Source organism: Lipotes vexillifer, unplaced genomic scaffold (genome assembly GCF_000442215.2).
Source record: "Lipotes vexillifer unplaced genomic scaffold, Lipotes_vexillifer_v1.1 scaffold1584, whole genome shotgun sequence".
Classification (NCBI taxonomy): domain Eukaryota; kingdom Metazoa; phylum Chordata; class Mammalia; order Artiodactyla; family Lipotidae; genus Lipotes; species Lipotes vexillifer.
The window spans coordinates 1,108,025-1,128,101 of NW_006782397.1; the positions used below are offsets into that span (position 1 = coordinate 1,108,025).

Sequence of the window (20,077 nt, forward strand, 5' to 3'; positions counted from 1 at the left end):
GAGTAATATTCCATCATATATATGTACCACTTCTTTATCCATTCCTCTGTTGATGGACATTTAGGTTGCTTCTATGTTCTGGCTATGGTGAGTAGTGCTGCAGTGAACATTGCAGTGCATGTATCGTTTTGAATTATGGTTTTCTCTGGATATATGCACAGGAGTGGGATTGCTAGATCATATGGTAGCTCTGTTTTTAGTTTTTTAAGGAACCTCCATACTGTTCTCCATAGTGTATGTACCAATTGACATTCCCACCAACAGTGTAGGAGGGTTCCCTTTTCTCCACACCCCCTCCAGCATTTATTGTTTATAGATTTTTTGATGATGGCCATTCTGACTGGTGTGAGGTGATACCTCATTGTAGTTTTGATTTGCATTTCTCTAATAATTAGTGATGTTCAGCATCTTTTCTTGTGCTTTTTGGCCATCTGTATGTCTTCTTTGGAGAAATGTCTGTTTCGATCTTCTGCCCATTTTTTGATTGGGTTTTGTGTTTTTGATATTGAGCTGGGAGCATATGTTTTTTTTTTTTATTTTTAAAAAAATTTATTTATATATCTATTTATATCTTTGGCCGTGTTGGGTCTTTGTTACTGCACGTGGGCTTTCTCTTGTTGCGGCAAGCAGGGACTACTCTTCATTGCTGTGCGCAGGCTTCTCATTGCAGTGACTTCTCTTGTTGTGGAGCACGGGCTCTAGGCACGCAGGCTTCAATAGTTGCAGCACGTGGGCTCACCAGTTGCAGCACGTGGACTTCAGTAGTTGCGGCGTGCAGGCTCAGTAGTTGTGGTGCATGGGCTTAGTTGCTCCGCAGCATGTGGGATCTTGTTGGACCAGGGCTTGAACCTGTGTCCCCTGCATTGGCAGGCGGATCCTTAACCACTGCACCACAAGGGAAGCCCATGGGAGCATATGTTTTTATTTATTTATTTATATTATTATTATTTAAATTATTATTTATTTTTTGGCCGTGTTGGGTCTTCGTTGCTGTGCATGGGCTTTCTCTAGTTGTGGCGAGCAGGGACTGCACTTCGTTGTGGTGCGTGGGCTTCTCATTGTGGTGGCTTCCCTTGTTGCGGAGCACGGGCTCTAGGTGCGCGGCTTCAGCAGTTGTGGCGCACAGGCTTAGTTGTTCTGCGGCATGTGGGATCTTCCTGGACCAGGGCTTGAACCCGTGTCCCCTGCATTGGCAGGCGGATTCTTAACCACTGTGCCACCAGGGAAGTTGGAGCATATGTTTTTAAATAAGTGTTTTTAGTGTTTTGGAATCTTTTGGTACTCAGAGTTAGTAACTGTAAAACCCTGAGCTAGTCACTGAATTTCAGATGCTCCTTTCCTCTCTGTTGAGTGATGGTTTAGATAATTTCTAAACCAAGGTGTTTTGCATGCAACAGCTGCCCAGTAAATGTTCCTTTTACTCTCTACTCTTGTGTCTTTATTGTTTTCATTTTTAATGATTGTTGCTTAATCTCTTATGAATAGAGAGAGGACTATTTCTATCTATATTTTTTTAGCATTGTGGTAAGGCAGTTCTTGAAAAAATACGTAACATTAACCATATGAAGTTAAGCTGTGGTATGTAATCTATATTGAGACAATCTGAGGAAAGGCCTTGGGAAGGAATTTTGGTGGTAGATTGGCAGAAAGATTTGTTTTAAAGTCATATTTAAAATTACATAAAGTCTGATCTTGAGGTTTCTAATCAAAGATGTTTATTTTTTGCCCCTAATAAAATATTATGTGGTTTTCTGAAACATCTTTGTTCTTTATTTTGGGTAATAACGTTATATTTGTGTTTTGTGAAAAAACGAATTAGGAAATACTGAATTGACAATACTGACATTGAATTGGTTAAATGGAAAATCTTATTTTGATAAACTGGGAACTCACCATAGATATCCAGGTGTTTTGAAAAGTTTTACTTAAAAAAATAGAATTGTTTAAAAGTTATAAGTACTTGTGTGCCAGGCACCTGAAATAAGCACTTTATGTGCATTTTGTCTTTTAAAAATCTGAACAGTCTCCCCTATGAAGTAGGTAATAATAGTATCCTCAGTTTATGGGTTAGAGTACTGAGGCTTAGGTTAAGCAACTTGCCTAAGGTCATATGGGTTGTGATCCACTTAGAGACAAGAGTTGTTAATTATTATGTTTAACAGTATTTCCTTTAACACTTGTGTAATTTTATCTGCCACATTAGTCTTAACTTTGTTGAATTTAAAGATAATTAGATTATTCATGGGAAATAAAGTTCCAATTCTGAAAACTGGAAATTTAAGTATATAAATATTTAAATTTGCTTTAGATCTTCTGGAATTTTAAATTATAGTATTTTATGCATTATGAAATCATGCTGAGTCAAGATAAAGTAAAACATAAGGTTTTAGTGTGGTGCTTTTTAAAAAAATTCTGTAGTTCAGATATAGTTTCCTTTTTGTCTGGTGAAATAGCCCTTTTAGCCAATTATGCAAAAAAACCTTTTATTGTAGGGCTATTAAGATTCAGGGGTTTAGACACAGTTTTGCCCTCTACTCACCTTTTCTTTTTTTGGGGGGAGGGCAGGGGTGGCAGTTTGCAGGTTAGAAGTACTCAAGAGTTTTATTTAATTGAATTGGTAATTTATTAAACCTTTTGATTCAATCTTTTTGGTAACGTTTCTGGAATGTGTAGTCTAAAATGTATTGATAACTAAATATAGTAGTCTATATCATTTTCTTAAATGTGGTATTTCAAAGGGCGATACTTTTAAGAATGGAAGATTAATTTTGTGTAATATTGTTATTGCAGTAAGATAGGGTTTTAGGTGTATCAAGTGCAGGCTGTGTTCTTAAAATATAAGTTGTTATCTTATGATTCCTTTGTCCTCAATGTCATCAAAATGAAATTTTTGAGTTAGAGTGGGAAAGAAGATTAATCTTTATAAAATGAGACATCTGGTTAGTTGGAATTTTGCTGAACTCTTTCAGTATAGTAGGACATTCTTCTTAACTGAATTATTCAGTATGGCTCTTTGCCAAGATGTACTTAGCTAGATGACCTTGGGCAAGTTGCTTAACCTAAGCCTCAGTACTCTAACCCATAAACTGAGGATACTGTTATTATCTAGGTACTTTTAATTGGGTTTTATTTTTTTCTTGCACTTTTTTTTTTTTTTTTTTTTTTGGCCGGAGTATTTGCAAGTGTCTGTATGGGTGTTAAGTAAATAAATCAAGTAGGTTGATTTCAGAAAAAAATAAAATGTGCCTAGTACTTCTGTATAGTGTCTGTTAATCTTATATTTTTTATTGGCATTTTTTGAGTGCTTGTGGTATACCAGATACCTTTAAGAATTCTGCTCATGTACATGCATACAGACACTCATGTAATGGGCTTAAAACCTTTTTGGGTACATTGTAATTATTATCACCTAATTAACAGATGAAGAACCTGAGGCACAGAAAATCACTTGGTTATGTTACAGTTAGGAGCCAGGATTTGAACATGGATAGCCTATATCCATGTTTTTAACTACTAGGCTAATCTTTTTCTATAAGTAAAGCAAATTTAGTATGTTTAGACTTGGAGTAAATAAAGAAATAAGTGATTGGGGGAAGGAGTTGTAGTCATTATTACTAGTTCTGTATACTCTGTTAAAGACTATTCTGTGGTTACTATTCATATGAGACTTTTACTCAGGTAATTATAATTATAGCTATTATTAACAACAGTTAACATTTTTAGAGCACTATGTGCCAGTCCTTTTGCTAAATACTGTACATGGCTTATCTATCTGTCTTTTAATCCTCATAATTAACTCTATGAGGTAAGTACTGATTTCCCCATTTACACGTGAAGAAACTGAGATTAGGAGATATTATGTAATATAGTCAAGGTTCGATGGCTAGTAAGTGATGAAAATTGAAATTCAGTCAGTCTTATTCCAGAGTCTGTATTCTTAATCTTTGTGGCATACTGCCTCCCAGTGTAGTTTGTTTAGTTATGGCTCACTGAGTAGTGTGGAAAAAGATAAATTAATTCCAAGGAAAGACTATATAACCATTTATTTTTCCACTGAAATGAAATTCCATTCTTTATGTTTTCAGTGTAATAAGGAAGAGCCATTCATATATAGATATATGTTTAATTACTTGATTAAATTCTTACATAATAAAATTTGTGATCATTGGAAATGGGTATGAAAGTCTATCATATTTTCATTTGTTGATTGAACTAATGTTGTTAGGATGGATAACTGAATTTTTAAGTAATTAGAGTATGAAAGATAATACATATCATTTAAAAAGAATTTGGAATCACTTTGGGATTCTTCACTGCCTCAGGCATGTTTATGAAACTTGCTTTTCATTTTATCATTGATATAAGGAAATGCTAATATGTAACTATTTCTACTGGGACAAATTCTTAGTTATGTGGTTAGTTATTCTTTATAGTATAATATTTTGGGGGAAGTAGATTAATTGGAAGATTAATTTATGAGAAATAATATTTTAAGCAAATGATAGTCTACTCTGAGGAAAAGTCAGATATATTTTAGTATTTATGATATTGAAATGGAATTTACAAAATAGCCTCTTATCGGTGTGGTTAAGGATTACAAAGTTCTAAATTTCTTATCTAATTATGTTTGAGAAATAAGATAATTCTTATTGCATTCCTATTTCCATTTGGAAAATATAGGAATGTTTGCATTGATTTTTATACTTTGGCTTGGAAAGGAGTTAGTTGATATTTGAAAAATAGTTTTAATTTGAGCTGAAGTGCAAAAGTCATCCAATAACGATTTATTTTTATTCTTGGCTACCGTTTCTTTTTAAGGTATGTAAAATTTCACTGATGGTTTTGTTCCTGTTTTTATAGTTGCATGTAGTCTTTATTTTTCCTTCTAGTATTATTTTAAGTTGATTTAGAAAGAGCACCAAGAAAGTGACATGGTCGTACACCTACACAGTAGTATTTAAATATATATAAATAATATAAACTCTATAAATCTATTGTATACTAAAACTTGGTACTTAAAATACCTTTAAAATTATAGCACCATATAGTTCTCATCTTGTTTTGTTATTCATAGTCTGCAGTGCATAAGTTCTCTACTGAAACGTGTGTCATAGTTTGACAATCATTGTTTACAAGTAATTTTCTCTCTTTTTATTACAATGCTTCCCCAGCAAGGACAAGTTTGGAAGGTTTGCAAAGCTTTTCACCTTCCCTCTGCCCGCTTGCCCGCTTTCAGATCAGTTTCATGTTTCATAACTTCTCTTTCTGCAATCCACAACATAGCCATAGTGAATGATGAAAAAACATTAAATTGCAAAACTGTATTTCTTCACACATAATAGTTAACTTTTCAAAGGACACATCCTCTTTAAAATGCAATAAAAAGAAGTTAAGAATGGTATAATTTTAGTAATTCCCTAAGAAATAGCATCTCACTAGAAAGCAGTTAATTAAATGTTACAGAATGAAACTGAACAGTATTGAAGATTATTCTTTATTGCTCATAGTTCAGATAAAAAGTTCTTTCTAATAATAATACCTTACATTTGTACAATGATTTACAGTTTACTAGAGAGAATGCTGTACTGCTGATGTGGTCAAAATGTAAACATTTCCATTTGTTCTGTTTTTAAGAGATATAGAATAGGTGTAGATTTCATTGTTTGAAGTGCTGCTGGTATGATGGAAACCAATGTTGTAACTCAGATGTTCAGAGGAACAGGCAACACAGCTTTAGTGCTGTAAAGACAATTTTAGCAGCTTCCAGTTCTTTTGAACTAGGGCTCTTGTATTAAAATGTTTAAAGTGAATGAGGAAAACATTTTGGAAGAGACATTTAAACATAAGCTTTTATTATATAACACGTAGAAAGAAACATTTCCAGTACTCTACTGAATATTTAATTTTGTAATATTTTAATAGCTTCAAATGAATACAGTTCTACCTCAAACCAAGAATTTCTTTTTCTTTTTCTTTTTTTTTAGGTTTGAGCTTTTTCCTTCACTGCTGTTCTGCGCTAACTGCTTTGAAACTTTCCATGCATTTTTTTCAGTAGAAGAACATCTCTGTACTGTCTCCCATTGCATATTTCAGCTGTGACAATCCCTGCACTTTGCCTATTCATTTTGTCACCTGCTCACCAAAAACAAATATCTCCTTAATTTCTGATTACAGATTTGCTATTATTCCTTGGTTTTAGAAGAAGGATGCATTTCACTTTTATTGCTGTTGTTTTATAGGCTTGTGGAGACCCCAAGGCAAAACCATCCTACCTTATTGACAAAAACCTGGAATCTGCTGTGAAATTCATAGTCAGAAAATTCCCTGCTGTAGAAACCCGCAACAACAATGTAAGTCATTTAAATTTTTATATTACTTGATTTTAGCCATGTGTAGTGGAAGTAGTGGTCAGTATAATGCTTGAAGTAGCTGTTATTTATCTACTTTATATTTAGACAACAAATTGCATACAGTGATTAAGGACTTTTAGAGATAATATTCTTATCTCTAAACTGGAAAAAAAATGAGCTACATTGCCATTTTATTATAGAAAACATATGATCTTAATTTCTTATGTACACTTACTACCTTTCAAATTGCAACAAAGAGTAAGGTAATAGATACATGTATATTTCAGATATTTGCATGACTAGTTGGGGAGTGTTTTCTTATAGTCATAGACTTAATTTTGTCTTGAAGTTAGAAAATGTCTTCATAGGGCTTGTATTGTTTTTAGTAATTAGCTGTATTTAGCTTTAAAATGTATTTGTTTCTCTAGTTTCTTTTATAATTGAGAAAAACATTTTTGAAAAATAATATAACAAGCTGATGGTGTTAGGATCTTTATTATCCCATATTACTTTTCTCAGATGGGAAAATTTTTCATAGTACTCTATTGAAATATTTAGTCTTCCCAATATGTTCACATATCTTTTGGTAATTACTTACAATAACTGCTATGAATAACTAATTTTAGGAAATTGGAGTTATTTTTCACCTTGCTGTGGCCTTTTCATTTAAATTTTGTTGACCTGGAGTCTTTCTGCATGTCTTCTCTCTTTCCTTTATTTTTTTCTTTGATGGTCTTATGTTATAATTCTTGCTATCTCTTTTTCTTAATGTACAAACTTAGTCTAGAAATTTCCTCTTACATGTGATTTCCCTACTTTTAAGAAGCTCTACTTAAGAAATATTTTGTCATCTTCTGGTTTCCTCAAATCATGTATGTTCATTGAAGATTTGTATTAGCCTGTTGATTCATCTTTCACTTAAAAATATTTTAATGTAGAGGAAAAATACCAGTCACAATTAACAAAATACATCTGATAAAGTGCTTTTTAAAGAATTAATTTTAAAAAGTTTTTATGTTTTTTGTGAGTATAGGTTAATAGAAGTCTTTCTTTGTTTCACAGAAGATTGTGTTTTATCATTGGTATATTAAGGTATCACAATTAGTTCCTGATTACAAGTGAGTGATTCAAAGCACACATCCTTAAGAACACTGTTATTTGTGTGGAGAACTCTTTTTTAGTTATTGACATTAATTAGCTAACTCATCTGAGAGATTGTATACTCACTCTAAATTAAAGAGATTTTGTGATAAAATCTGTCTTACATTTAATTTCATATACACTTCTCTTTTTCATGGCTCAAAATCTCTGTGATATGAGCTCTTCAGAGAATCTTTTCAGTTTAATTTATATACATATATATGTAAATTTCTGTGAGAATGAGCATTTTCTTAGAAAATTAGCAAGATCTGATTAAATATATGTTCACTGTTTCATAACAGTAAAATTTTTTGTTAAAGAATAAATGGAGAATCTTTGTTCTTGATTTGCTGGGCAAGCTGTTTACAATAATGCTGTTGGGTTTTTTTGCTTGTTTGTTTTTTAATAGTTACCTTTTCAACTTTTGCAGTACAAAATTGATTTTTTAAATAACAGCTTTATTGCAATGTGATTTACATAGCATGCAGTTCACCCATTTAAAGTATACAATTCAGTGGGTTTTAGTATCTCCACACAGTTGTGCATCCAATGCCACAATCAATTTTAGAACATTTTCATCATCCCCCAAAGAAAGTCCAGACCCAATAGCAGTCACTCCTGCCAACATCCACCCTCCCCTGCCCCCAACCCTAGGCAAACGCGAATCTGCTTTCTGTATGCCTGCCTATCCTGGAGATTTTATATAGAGTCAAATAACATGTCTTTTTTGACTGGCTTCTTTCACTTAGTGTAATGTTTTCAGTCTATTCAAGTTGTAGTGTGTATCAGTACTTCATTTCTTTTTATTGCCAAAAAATATTCCATTGTGTGGATATATCACATTTTATTTATCCATTCATCAGTTGATGGATGCTTGAGTTGTTTCTGCTTGACTATTATGAATAATGCTGCTATGAATATTTGTGTAAAAGTTATGTGGACATATGTTTTTTATTTCTCTTGGATATATACCTAGGAGTGGAATTGCTGGGTCATGTGATAATTCTATGTTTAACCTATAAAATCAATTATACAATGTTGTTGAATGTTATGACTACTTGTAGAATGTACTCTGGTTGTTTTGTTTGCAAAGTCTGAGTTCTGTCATATGGTCTTTACAACTATTCTATGTAATGCTGTTCTTTTTTTTTTTAACCTGCTGAAGCACTGTGTAGTTTTTGAGTATTTGTGAAGTTTTGTGATCTTATTTTGATTTGGGCCTGCTAAAATCCTTTGAGAAGTTCCTAGCCAGTTTAGGTTAGGAAATGAGAAGTGAGGAGTTTAGTTTTATTGTTATTTTTAATTCTAGAGAAATAGTTAATAGAAGCTTAAGGGCAGGGAATGACAGTAGCATCTCGTATTGATAGGAGCTTGCAAATTTCTGGCTACTAAAGCACACTGAAGAAATAGTATTGATATCACAGTTGGTTTTTTTCTTTCTTATTCCTTACTCTTTTCTTATTCTTTGGGCCATTGTATAAATATGTGCTTCAGAACATGCTTACTTTATCTCAGGGATCAAGAAGATTACTGGTTAGCACTTTTTTGTTTTGATTTATGTTATACAAGCACCACTTGTCCCCAATTTCAGAAAAGGCAGTCACGAAAATTAAGATTTTTTCAGTGAAAAATTCAGCAAAATTTTTGCTTTCAAGTTTCTAAAATAGATCCTTACAAAAAAGCCAGTCTCGGGCTTCCCTGGTGGCGCAGTGGTTGAGAGTCCGCCTGCCGATGCAGGGAACATGGGTTCGTGCCCTAGTCTGGGAAGATCCCGCATGCCGCGGAGCTTCTGGGCCCATGAGCCAAGGCCGCTGAGCCTGCGCGTCCGGAGCCTGTGCTCCGCAGCGGGAGAGGCCACAACAGTGAGAGGCCCGCGTGCCGCAAAAAAAAAAAAAAAAAAAAGCCAGTCTTATTTTGTAGCCAAAAAATTGTTGATTTTTGATTGTTTCTTTAGTAACTGCTCCTGCTTCCAGCTCCTATACTTTTAAATCCAGTAGTAGCTGGGAGCACATAGATATCTAATATACAATGAAGGAAGGCAGTGCCAACTAATAGCAGAATTGGTTCCTAACATGGCTTCAATAAGTGATGATGTTGGACTCTGTCGAGTCACTTTTACTGTCTTGCTTAGGCCCCTTTGTGACCAGTTATAAACTTACAAACTTCCACCCCCCAATTCTGGACTTAGGGAGAGTCTGTACCAAGGAATGTGATTCTGCTTTTTTCCTGGGTCATGGTGTTGAACTAAATGCCCTATACGCTTCAAAGCAGGTTGATTAAGTAAAATTCATATGAATAAAAGCCATCCAGTTTTATAATTATAACAGACACTTAATTGAGTGTCTAATATGTGCCAGGCTATATATTTTAATAGACTTTATAGACTTTCTTATTTAGATTAAGGAAAGCATTTCTGAGTTGAGAGATTATCTAATTTGCCTATAACATGATATCTTCCATTATTTTGAAAGTGTAACTGTCAAATGGATTTATGATTTGTTTCTCATAGGTTTCTTATGAGCATATAGAGGGAAATCTGTTATTTCCCTGGATGGAGAAAATAGTAGAAACTCCTTATTTTATCAACAGGTAAAAATTGTTTTGCCCAAGAAATCCTAAAAGCTAATATTCAGGTGTATGTTAAAACTTTTCTTAAGAAATTTTTTTTTCTAAAATTTTAAAAATTTAATCTCCCTTCCCCTTTCTCCCTATGCAGTAAAAGTATCTGGCACAAAAGTGTCATTATGGGATTTTCCTCTTTATTGTCCATTTTAGTACAAAATTTTGTACTTGATTCCCAAATTAAGGGGGAAATGATATAAATTACTGTCCTGTATATGTTAAATTAGATCTTAACGCCCTAAGAATGAAGACATTGTGAGTAGAGTGGCACAATAATAATATAGATTCTGGACTTAGATACAGGCCATTATTGAAATAATTTGAAATTAAGCTTTCAGACTTAGAGGAATATTTTGTGTTATAGATATTGTTTATTTCCTCTTTCAAGGAGCACAGTATTACAAATACTATGTAATTATATTTTTTATTTAAGTAGCTTACAAATGTCACTCAAGGCAAGACAAAATAAAGCAACTCTAAAGGTGTCGTCATTGCAGTAAGGTTTGTTCAGAGATACAGCATTAGAATCTGTTTTTAGACACCATTTTATCCCTAGTGCTTGGCAGATAAGAGGCACTAAATGATGAGTGAATGAACCTAACTGATATGATTTAATTTAGCTAGCTTTTGTTTATTCAAACATTGTCTTAGAACTATGTCAGGATTCAAACTTACCAACACTTTTTAAAAAAACTTCATTATGTTATTAGCTATAAAAATAACTGTACTTTTTATTTTTAGTGGAATCCCAGCTTCCTGAAAACATAAATGTGTTCTGGGGGTGGTGGTATTGGGGATGGGGATGGGGAGGCTCTTGACACATGCACTGTGGTTTAGTCAGGAGTCAGAAAGAAAGGGTAAGAAAACTTACTCGTTCCTAGTCTCTAAATGGGCATTACTTGTCTTATCATGGCTTCCATTATGATGGTAGTATACTGGTTAAGAGGATGGACAACAAACCAGAATTTGAATTTTGGTCTTTCCACTTAGCTGAATAATATTGGACAGATCATTCAGCATCTTAAGGTCTCTTTGTGCTTATCTCTAAAGTGGTGATAGGGACTTTCCTGGTGGACAGTGGTTAAGAATCCGCCTGCCAATGCAGGGGACACAGGTTTGAGTCCTGGTACAAGAAGATCCCATATGCTGCAGAGCAACTAAACCCATGCGCCAGAATGACTGACCTTGCGCTCTAGAGCCTGTGAGCCACAACTACTGAGCCCACATGCCACAACTACTGAAGCTCGTGCGCCTAGAGCCCATGCTCTGCAACAAGAGAAGCCACCGCAATGAGAAGCCTGTGTACCGCGACGAAGAGTAGCCCCTGCTTGCCGCAACTAGAGAAAGCCCGCGCGCAACAACGAAGACCCAACACTGCCAGAAATTAAATAAATAAATTGATTAATTAATTTAATTTAATTAAAAATAGATAAAAATAATAAATAAATGATGATAATTCCAATCTTAAGAAGCAGTTTAATATCTCCTAAAGCACTTAGCAGATTTGTGTAACAAATTGCTTTTGAAAAATGGAAGCTGTTATTTATATTACTTCTCTGACTTTTTGGTCTACTTTACTGGCTTTTCTTCTAGCAGCTCTTTCAATGTGGGTATTTCTAAATGATCTTTTTTTTCACACCCTGCAGTATATATGTATGAAAACATTTTACTTCCATGGCTTCAACTAAGTAATATACTATCAACTAAGTAATATACTAGATAGTATACTATCTAGTAATATACTATCTGTAAGTTACCCTTTGGACAACTCCACAAGCTAAATATCAAACATTGTATCCAGTGTTGAATACATGATTATCCTCCATTTTGTTTCTCTTCTGTGTTCTCTGTTTTGAGCCATCACCATTCACTTGGTTACCTAAACTGGGACCTTCGGAAACCCCTTTAACTTTTTTTATATAAATTTATTTTATTTTATTTATGTATTTTTGGCTGCATTGGGTCTTCGTTGCTGCGCGTTGGGCTTTCTCTAGTTGCGGCAAGTGGGGGTTACTCTTCATTGCAGTGCGTGGGCTTCTCATTGCAGTGGCTTCTCTTATTGCGGAGCACGGGCTCTAGGCACGTGGCCTCAGTAGTTGTGGCGTGTAGGCTTAGTTGCTCCGCAGCATGTGGGATCTTCCCGGACCAGGGCTTGAATCCGTGTCCCCTGCATTGGCAGGGGGGTTCTTAACCACTGCACCACCCGTGAAGCCCCGTAACAGAGGGGTTTTTTTTTTTTTTTTTTTTTGCGGTCCGCGGGCCTCTCACTGTTGTGGCCTCTCCCGTTGCGGAGCACAGGCTACGGACGCGCAGGCTCAGCGGCCATGGCTCACGGGCACAACCGCTCCACGGCATGTGGGATCCTCCCGGACTGGGGCACGAACCCATGTCCCCTGCATTGGCAGGCGGACTCTCAACCACTGTGCCACCAGGGAAGCCCTGTAACAGAGTTTTGATGATGTACTTTTGTGAACAAGTATGTGTGTGTATTCTAATGGCAACTTAAAGAAATACTGGTTTTGACCAATTAAACTTTACCAAAATTCAAAGAATTTTAATACAGTGAGAACTAACTTGTGTTTAAAAATGTATCTTCAACATTTAGTTAATATCTCTTCTACATGTAATAGTCTTTAATTCTGCCTTGAATAAAGAAAGTAAATATAAGAATGAACCCCTCATTAGAAGAAACAACTAAGCCTTGCTTTGATATATTTGAAAAGTATTTGAAATAGGTCAAGTGATGGCAGGGAATTGCATCAGCACTAGTGACCTACCTAAACGTTTAAATCTTTTTATTTTTATTTTTAATTTTTACCATGCTAACATGAATACGTGATAATGAATCGAATAGTCTAGAAGAATTAAGGATGAAAAGCGAGTGTATGTAATCCTACCCCACTCTCTCCCACCCTGGTCATATTTCTCAGGGGGAACTTCTGCTTTTAGTATATCTGGAGGTTACCTCCAGAACTATAAGGAATATGCTAATTCTTTTATATATTCATTTGCCAACTTTAGACAGGATCTATTAATTCTTTGCTACAAAATATGAAGATTTCGCTCATTAGGTTTCCTCCCCTCATTTACCCTCTCCCCTCTTCCTGATGTTTGATAGTTTATTTGTTGACATTTTTGGATCATTGGTTACTTCCTTTTTAAACTTTAAATAGTATAGTTCTTTATATTTGTACCCTTACCCATGGTCATTTATATTTTCATGTTGTCAAAATTGTTAATGCTTTCCTTTGGTTCTGTAATCATAAAGTGTTCTGAGATTGAATTATATGCTGATTCTAAAAATTAAAATGAATAAAGACCTGAGTGTTCAGTTTGCATTGCTGCACTCCATTATCACACTTTGCATTTATTCTTATAAGTCCAAATGATATAATATGTTTACATTTTATGTATTTTTATATATATAATATCATATATTTACTATCAAAGTGAAATGGATTCTCTCTTCCAGAATATTTCACAGTTAAATTTGTTACATAGATACATTGACTTTCTTGAATTAGTTAAGTGCCTTTATAGAATTTTAAAATTTATGCAGTCTAATAATCATACCACCTTTCTGTAAGCTTTTTTTTTTTTTCTGGAACCCACTTTCCTATAATCCTCTGTCTTCTAACTTCCCTCTGGGTAATTTGCATAAGCCTCCTGCATAGCTCTCATCCTGGGACATATTTCTCTTTATTGTCCTGAGTGTAATGGTTTTCACCTGAACTTTCAAACCAAGTTTCATAGAGTTTGGAAATCCCCTGAAATTGTGTACAGAGTTCTTGTGTGAATGTATTTTTCAGCTTTTGTCATGTTCCCAAGGGTGGTTCTTATGATCCCAAAACACATCTGTTTTAAAATCACCTTATGTTGTGAATCTTACCCACTCTATATTCTAATCATACTAAACTGCAGTAATACCTTCTTTAGCTCAAGGATGCTGTCAGGTTTTCTGCAAATGAAATGGCCAATGAGCATTATACTGGGGTTTCATAGCATAGTCCCCAAGGAGATGCCTTCCTGCCATTTGCAGGAATTTCCTGAAGTTATATCTTGCCAGTTTTTCAGCTATCTTCCAAACGTTGTTAGCCAGTCCCTTTGGCTGCAATGGTGATAATGATTTCCTTCATAATAGCAAAGGATGTTACCAGTACCTGATCACCTGTTGATCTTTAGCTTTTGTTTTCTTGGTCATTTCTTTGAAGGGGCCTTTAGCCACTTTTCACCTGGTATCCTTTGAGTACCTTTGACATGGTATCTTATTGTTTTTCATGGCCAGTCCGGTTTTACCTGTTGTCAAATCAAGTTATTTGCCAAGACCCAAAATTGAAGACAGCAAAAGAAACTATAAGGGAGTGAATAACAGATGTTGTAAAATACTTATTTTCTTTTGTTCTTCCTAGCACTCACTCATCTTGGCTAAAAATGTTTTAAATACGTACAGTAATGGTCTTTGGCCAAGAACATATAGGATAGTATACTGTGTTAGTCCTCATTGTCTGGCGTAGGATAGAATGTAGAAAATGGGGAAATAGATTTAATTGCTTTAGTTTTTAAAGATATATTTTATTTTGGGAGAGTATACACTTTCATGGCACAAATGGCCATTCTTTCTCTTGCCTGTGGGTCTTTTGTTTATGCTGTTTTTACTATCTAGAACAATCTTTCTCTGCCATATTCTTTCACTAGGATAATTTCTACTTGTCTTTCAGGTCTATCCTTAGATGTCACCATTCCAGAGATGCTTTTTCTAACTCTTTCAAATTAGGTTAAGTGCTGCTTGTGTATGTTCTCATAGTCCTCTCTATTATTCATTTATTTATTTAAAACATTTACTGGGTGCCTTCTATTAGCTAAGTCCTGTTCTGGGAGAGGGAATCCAGCAGTAAATAAACAAGTCACTGGGCTTTGTAGAGCTTACATTCTGCTGGGCAGAGATAGACCCAAAAAAAAACCGAAACAAACAAACGAAAAGACACATAATGCCACATAGAGTTGAGTTCTAAAAAGAACAAAGTGATAGTGGGAAGATGCCAATTTACTTGACCTGGGGAAGGCCTTACTGAGGAGGAGGAAATATAGCAAAAGATTTAAAGATAGGAGGGAGTGAGGTGAGCTGAGGGAGGAGCCTTCTGTGCTGAGGGAGCAGCAGTGGCAAAGGCTCAGGTGGGAGCGTGCCTGTCTTGTTCATGGAACAGGAATTAGGCCATTGTGAATAGACCAGAGTGATTGGGGAAAGGGGCTGGGAGATAGTGGTAGGAGATGAGGACAGTGATTGAAGGGGTCGGCAGATGAGATACGGCTTTCTAGGACATAGTAAGGACTTTGGCTAATTACTCTTGAGTTGAGATGTTATTGGATAAGAGTGGTAGAGGAATGAAATGATATACCTATGATCACTGTGGTTGCTGGGTTGAGAAATAGTCTGCAGGGGAACAGAAGTAAAAAAAAACTGGTTAGGAAATTTGCAGTCATTGAGAGGAGAGCTGATAGTCGCTTGGTCTAGGGTGGTAGAGGTGAGAAATGTTCAGATTTTGGATGTTTTGAAGACAGAGCCTATGGTATTTGCCAATGTATTGGGTATGGGGTGTATAAGACAGTGAGAAATGTAAGACCCTAAGGTTTTTGGATTGAGGAAATATCAAGATTTACTGGAGTTGAATAAGCAAGAGGAACTGGTTTGGGGTGGGAGTATAGAAGGGATAGTACTCAGTAGCTTGATATTAGATATGTTGAGTTTGAGAGACCTACTAGAAGTCTGAGTGGAGATGTTGAGTAGCCAATTGTATATATAAGCCTAGGGCTCAGGCTAGCATTAAGCTGAGAATCAAGTTGAAGAGGAATTATTGAGAGAAAGGAGAAGGGGTGGAATAATCACTGAGGAGAGTGTGAGAGTGAATTGATGGTGAAAATGGCATAATGTTGCTACTCAGTTATATTTAATGATCGTGAATTCAGGTTGAGATGGAGTCAGCATAGACATAGGCTTTCTCCTGCTGTGGGTTTTATCAGGTAATTATGATAGAGGGACAAGGAAGTAATATAATGAAGGACCATTATATTACAAGGGAGTAATATAATGATGGGCCAAAAGAGGAAATCGAACACGAGAGGGTGTGTTTCAATAAAAAAGATAGTAGGGTGAATGAATAGGAGCTCCCTCCGAGCTCAAAGAATTGATGAAGGTAGGGTATTAAGAGGGTATTAGAGATATCAAGTAGGAAGTATTCTTCCACTGATGCCACTTCACCTTATCTCCAAATCTCCCAAGAACAACAGATGTCCAAAAAGGCCAGAAAGAAGTCAAGACAGCCTAAGCATAAACTTTATTCCTCTTTACAGGCCTACTGATTGAGGCAATTTAATATGAGCCACCACTCTCTGTTAGTATGTAATCAATTAACAAAAATAATCCCTGAGTGCTCTCTGAGTTTTACGCCCTCCTTTAATTTTCCCCATCTTGTTTCTTATCTTCACCACCCTTAGAAGCTCTGACCTTTCTTGTTATGGTCTTTCTCATACTATTTTGTGTGTGGGGTTTTTTTGTTGTTGTTGTTGTTGTTTTTATAAACCTCTTTCATGTTATTACAGATTGGTGAGGGTCTTTGTCTTGAAGGGAAGGTGGGAATTAATCATTGTAGTTTTTCACCATCTTTGAACCTTACACTTAGAAGTTAGTGTGGTGTAACCAGATTCTAAAACTGGATAGTTATCCAAAAAAAGTGAGAATTACCTGTATATCTAGATATATACAGTCCTCACTAGATTGTATGCTCATTTAGGGGCAGGGTCATCATTTTATTCATAGTTTTATCCCCAGCTCTTCCAACAGTGTCTGACAATATAATGTCATGTTGGGGTATTTGTTGACTAAATGAATAATATAATTGTTAGCTAAATAATTGTTAACTAAATGAATAATAATATTATTACAGTAACTTGTCTCTTTTTAGAGGTTACTTTTCATATCACAAGCCTCTCTGAGTCAGATCTGGGAACTAGGAAGCAATACCACTTGTAGGAATCTGCTCAAGAAAAATGGAAGTACATTACATGTCCACATATAGATATGTTTATAGCAGCATTCATTGTTCATAAGAGCTTAAAACTGGAAATAATTCAAATGCCCATCAACTGATGAATAAAGTAAATTGGTAGTATATGCAGTTAATGGAGTACTATTTAGCAATTAAAAGAAACAAGCTACCAATACATGTTATAGCATGGATGAACTCCAGAAAGTTCATGAAAGAAGCTAGATGTAGAAAGCTTATATATTATTTGATTTCATTTTATAGGGAGTGTCTGGAAAAAGCAAATTTATCGAGGCAGAAAGCAGATCAGTAATTATTACGGATGGGGGTAAGAATGGGATTAACTGTAAATAGGCACAAGGGAACTTTTTGGGATAATGGAAATGTTCTAAAACTGGGTAGGGTTGGTGGTTGCACAACTCTGTAGATTTACTAAAATTATTTAATTGTTCACTTATGATGGATGAATTTTATGGTATATAAATTATACCTCAGTAAACCTGTAAAAAACAAATGATTTTGAGCAACCAGAAATGGTAGTTTATAAAAAATGAAGTTTATTCAGAAATAAGCTTTTTGGTTCTCACTGTGCCCAGGCTTGTTGAGTTTGCTTAGGTAAAATTGTTAACATGTATATTTTCTAATGCATTGTACCTTAAAGAGTATTCTCATCAGGAGAAATGGTAATTGATAGGAAGAGAAATAAAAACTTTAAAAAGTAAAAAGTATAGCCAGCAAGGACTGTTTAATGTTGGCATGTTACCTTGCACATGTCAGTAGCATCTGAGGCCATCTTGACATAATTAGCTCAGTATAATTGATTACAGTTATGATATCTAATCAGTAAGAAAAGCCTGACTTATTTCTCTGTACCCAGGTTGTGAAAGCAAGCTAATCACATATCTGAAAGACTTTTAAAAAATATTATTAAAATTGAGTGTAAAGGGACTAGCTTCATTTACATTTTCATTCATAATGGAAAATGGTACCATTATATGAGGTAAATTGTATTTTCGTTAACACAGTGTGATATCTTTCATACAAAGATGTTAGATCTGACCAACCACACTATACTGGGGCATATATTTAGTGCTTTTCTAGTACTAATGATAAAATTAGTTTCATCAGTTTGCATTAATTTAACCATCTTGTGACCAGAAATCTTAAACTTCCAAGATTTTTCCTGGTGCAAGTTAATGTGCTCAGGTGGTGAAATAGAGATTATTTTAATTTCTTTTATTGAACTTTTTATTAATCTTTGTTTCAGTTACCGAGTGCTGCCTAACAGACCACCCCAAATCTTAATGGACTTAAAACAACAACAACTCATTTCATATTCTGGGGTTGATTGGGCAGTTCCTCTGCTGGTCTTACCAGCCTTAGGTCACAGCTGCGTTCATCTGGTGGGTGGTTGGGGCATGGGGCCTGTTGGGATAGAGGATGTGGAACCTTTCTTTCTGTGGGATATGTTAGCTTTCTCACACATGACGCTTTAGGACAGTGTTCCAAAAAAGAACAAAATGTGAAGCTATAAGGCCTTGTAAGTTAAGAGTATCTTTTCCACTGCTTTCTCTTGGTCAAAGCAAGTCACAAGGCCAGCTGGGATTGTAAGGGTGGAAAAATAAACTACATCTCTTGATGAGAGGAACAGTAAAGTCCTATTGCAAAGAGGCATGCATAAAACTTTTAATTTTTTTTGCCTTTCTGTTCTTTAAAAAACAAAACTCTTTGCTTTTCAGAGTTAATTTAAACAGATGACAGCAATATAAACTTGAAAAAGATCACTTTAGTATATAAAATGAAAAGGTTGAATTAGAGTTCTTAGAAGCTTCAATCTGTGAGATTGATGAAGCTACAATTAATTAGAAGTATTTTCTGAGAAGAAAATAGCCTTAGCTTTGCTTATCCCTATACTACTTTTGTCATGGTGTGGCAACTTGAATTTTAAAGTGTATTGAAGAGGTGTTTTGAACTTTGAAATCTGATTGACCTGGATTAACATCTTAACCCTTTTCTAGTCTGTTTCTATATCTGGAAAATGAGGATAAAAATATACCATGACTGGGAAGATGAAAAAAATTCTGGAAATAGGTGGGGTGATGGTTGCACAGCAATGCAGATATATTTGTGCGTGTGAACTGCACACTTATAAAATATGGCTATAATGGTAGACTTTGTTACGTTTTACCACAATTTAAAAAATGAACCTTGCAAAGTTGTCATGAGGATTTAGTTTGGTAACAAATATTAAACATTAGGTAATGCTTATTTACTAGGCAAGTGTTAGGATAACTTTCCCTAAAATTTATTTACCACCTTTTGCTCAGAAAAATGCATTTATGAAATATTGAATGCCAATAGAATCACTTGTATATAATAAAATGAAAGTTTGACAAGGTCCCATGAACCTTTTGTAAAATGACTAATCTTTGTGTTAATTTGGATTTTCATATAATCTTAGGAGATTTGCTTATATTTGATATGAATATGTCATTCTCTTTAAATGTTTCTCATTTCTTATCCTGTAAGGACATAATGAAGTATTTTATCCAACAGGGATTTGTTCAAGGGAACAAATCCCCTTGAACACTCTTTGTTAGGATACATAAACTCATTTGAGACATGAATTGATACCTGATATTGCATTCATTGATAATTAGTACAATTTAAAAGTTGATTCTATGACTTACGTTGAGAAACTTGAAGATCATTTATTTATTCATTTAAAGCGCATCTGGGGGCTTCCCTGGTGGCGCAGTGCTTGAGAGTCCGCCTGCCGATGCAGGAGACGCGGGTTCGTGCCCCGTTTCGGGAGGATCCCACGTGCCGCGGAGCGGCTGGGCCCGTGAGCCATGGCCGCTGAGCCTGCGCGTCCGGAGCCTGTGCTCCGCAAATGGGAGAGGCCACAACAGTGAGAGGCCCGCA

The 20,077-nt window shown here is 35.2% G+C and overlaps 1 protein-coding gene across 1 annotated transcript in view; it reads left to right on the forward strand.

Annotated features, from left to right (window-relative positions):
- Positions 1-20,077, forward strand: part of NCKAP1 (NCK associated protein 1) — a 95,487-nt gene that overhangs the window by 9,957 nt on the left and 65,453 nt on the right. Inside the window, exon 2 of the mRNA XM_007455262.1 lies at positions 6,240-6,350. Coding sequence (XP_007455324.1) covers positions 6,240-6,350 — 111 coding nt within the window. The remainder of the gene's footprint in view (positions 1-6,239; positions 6,351-20,077) is intronic.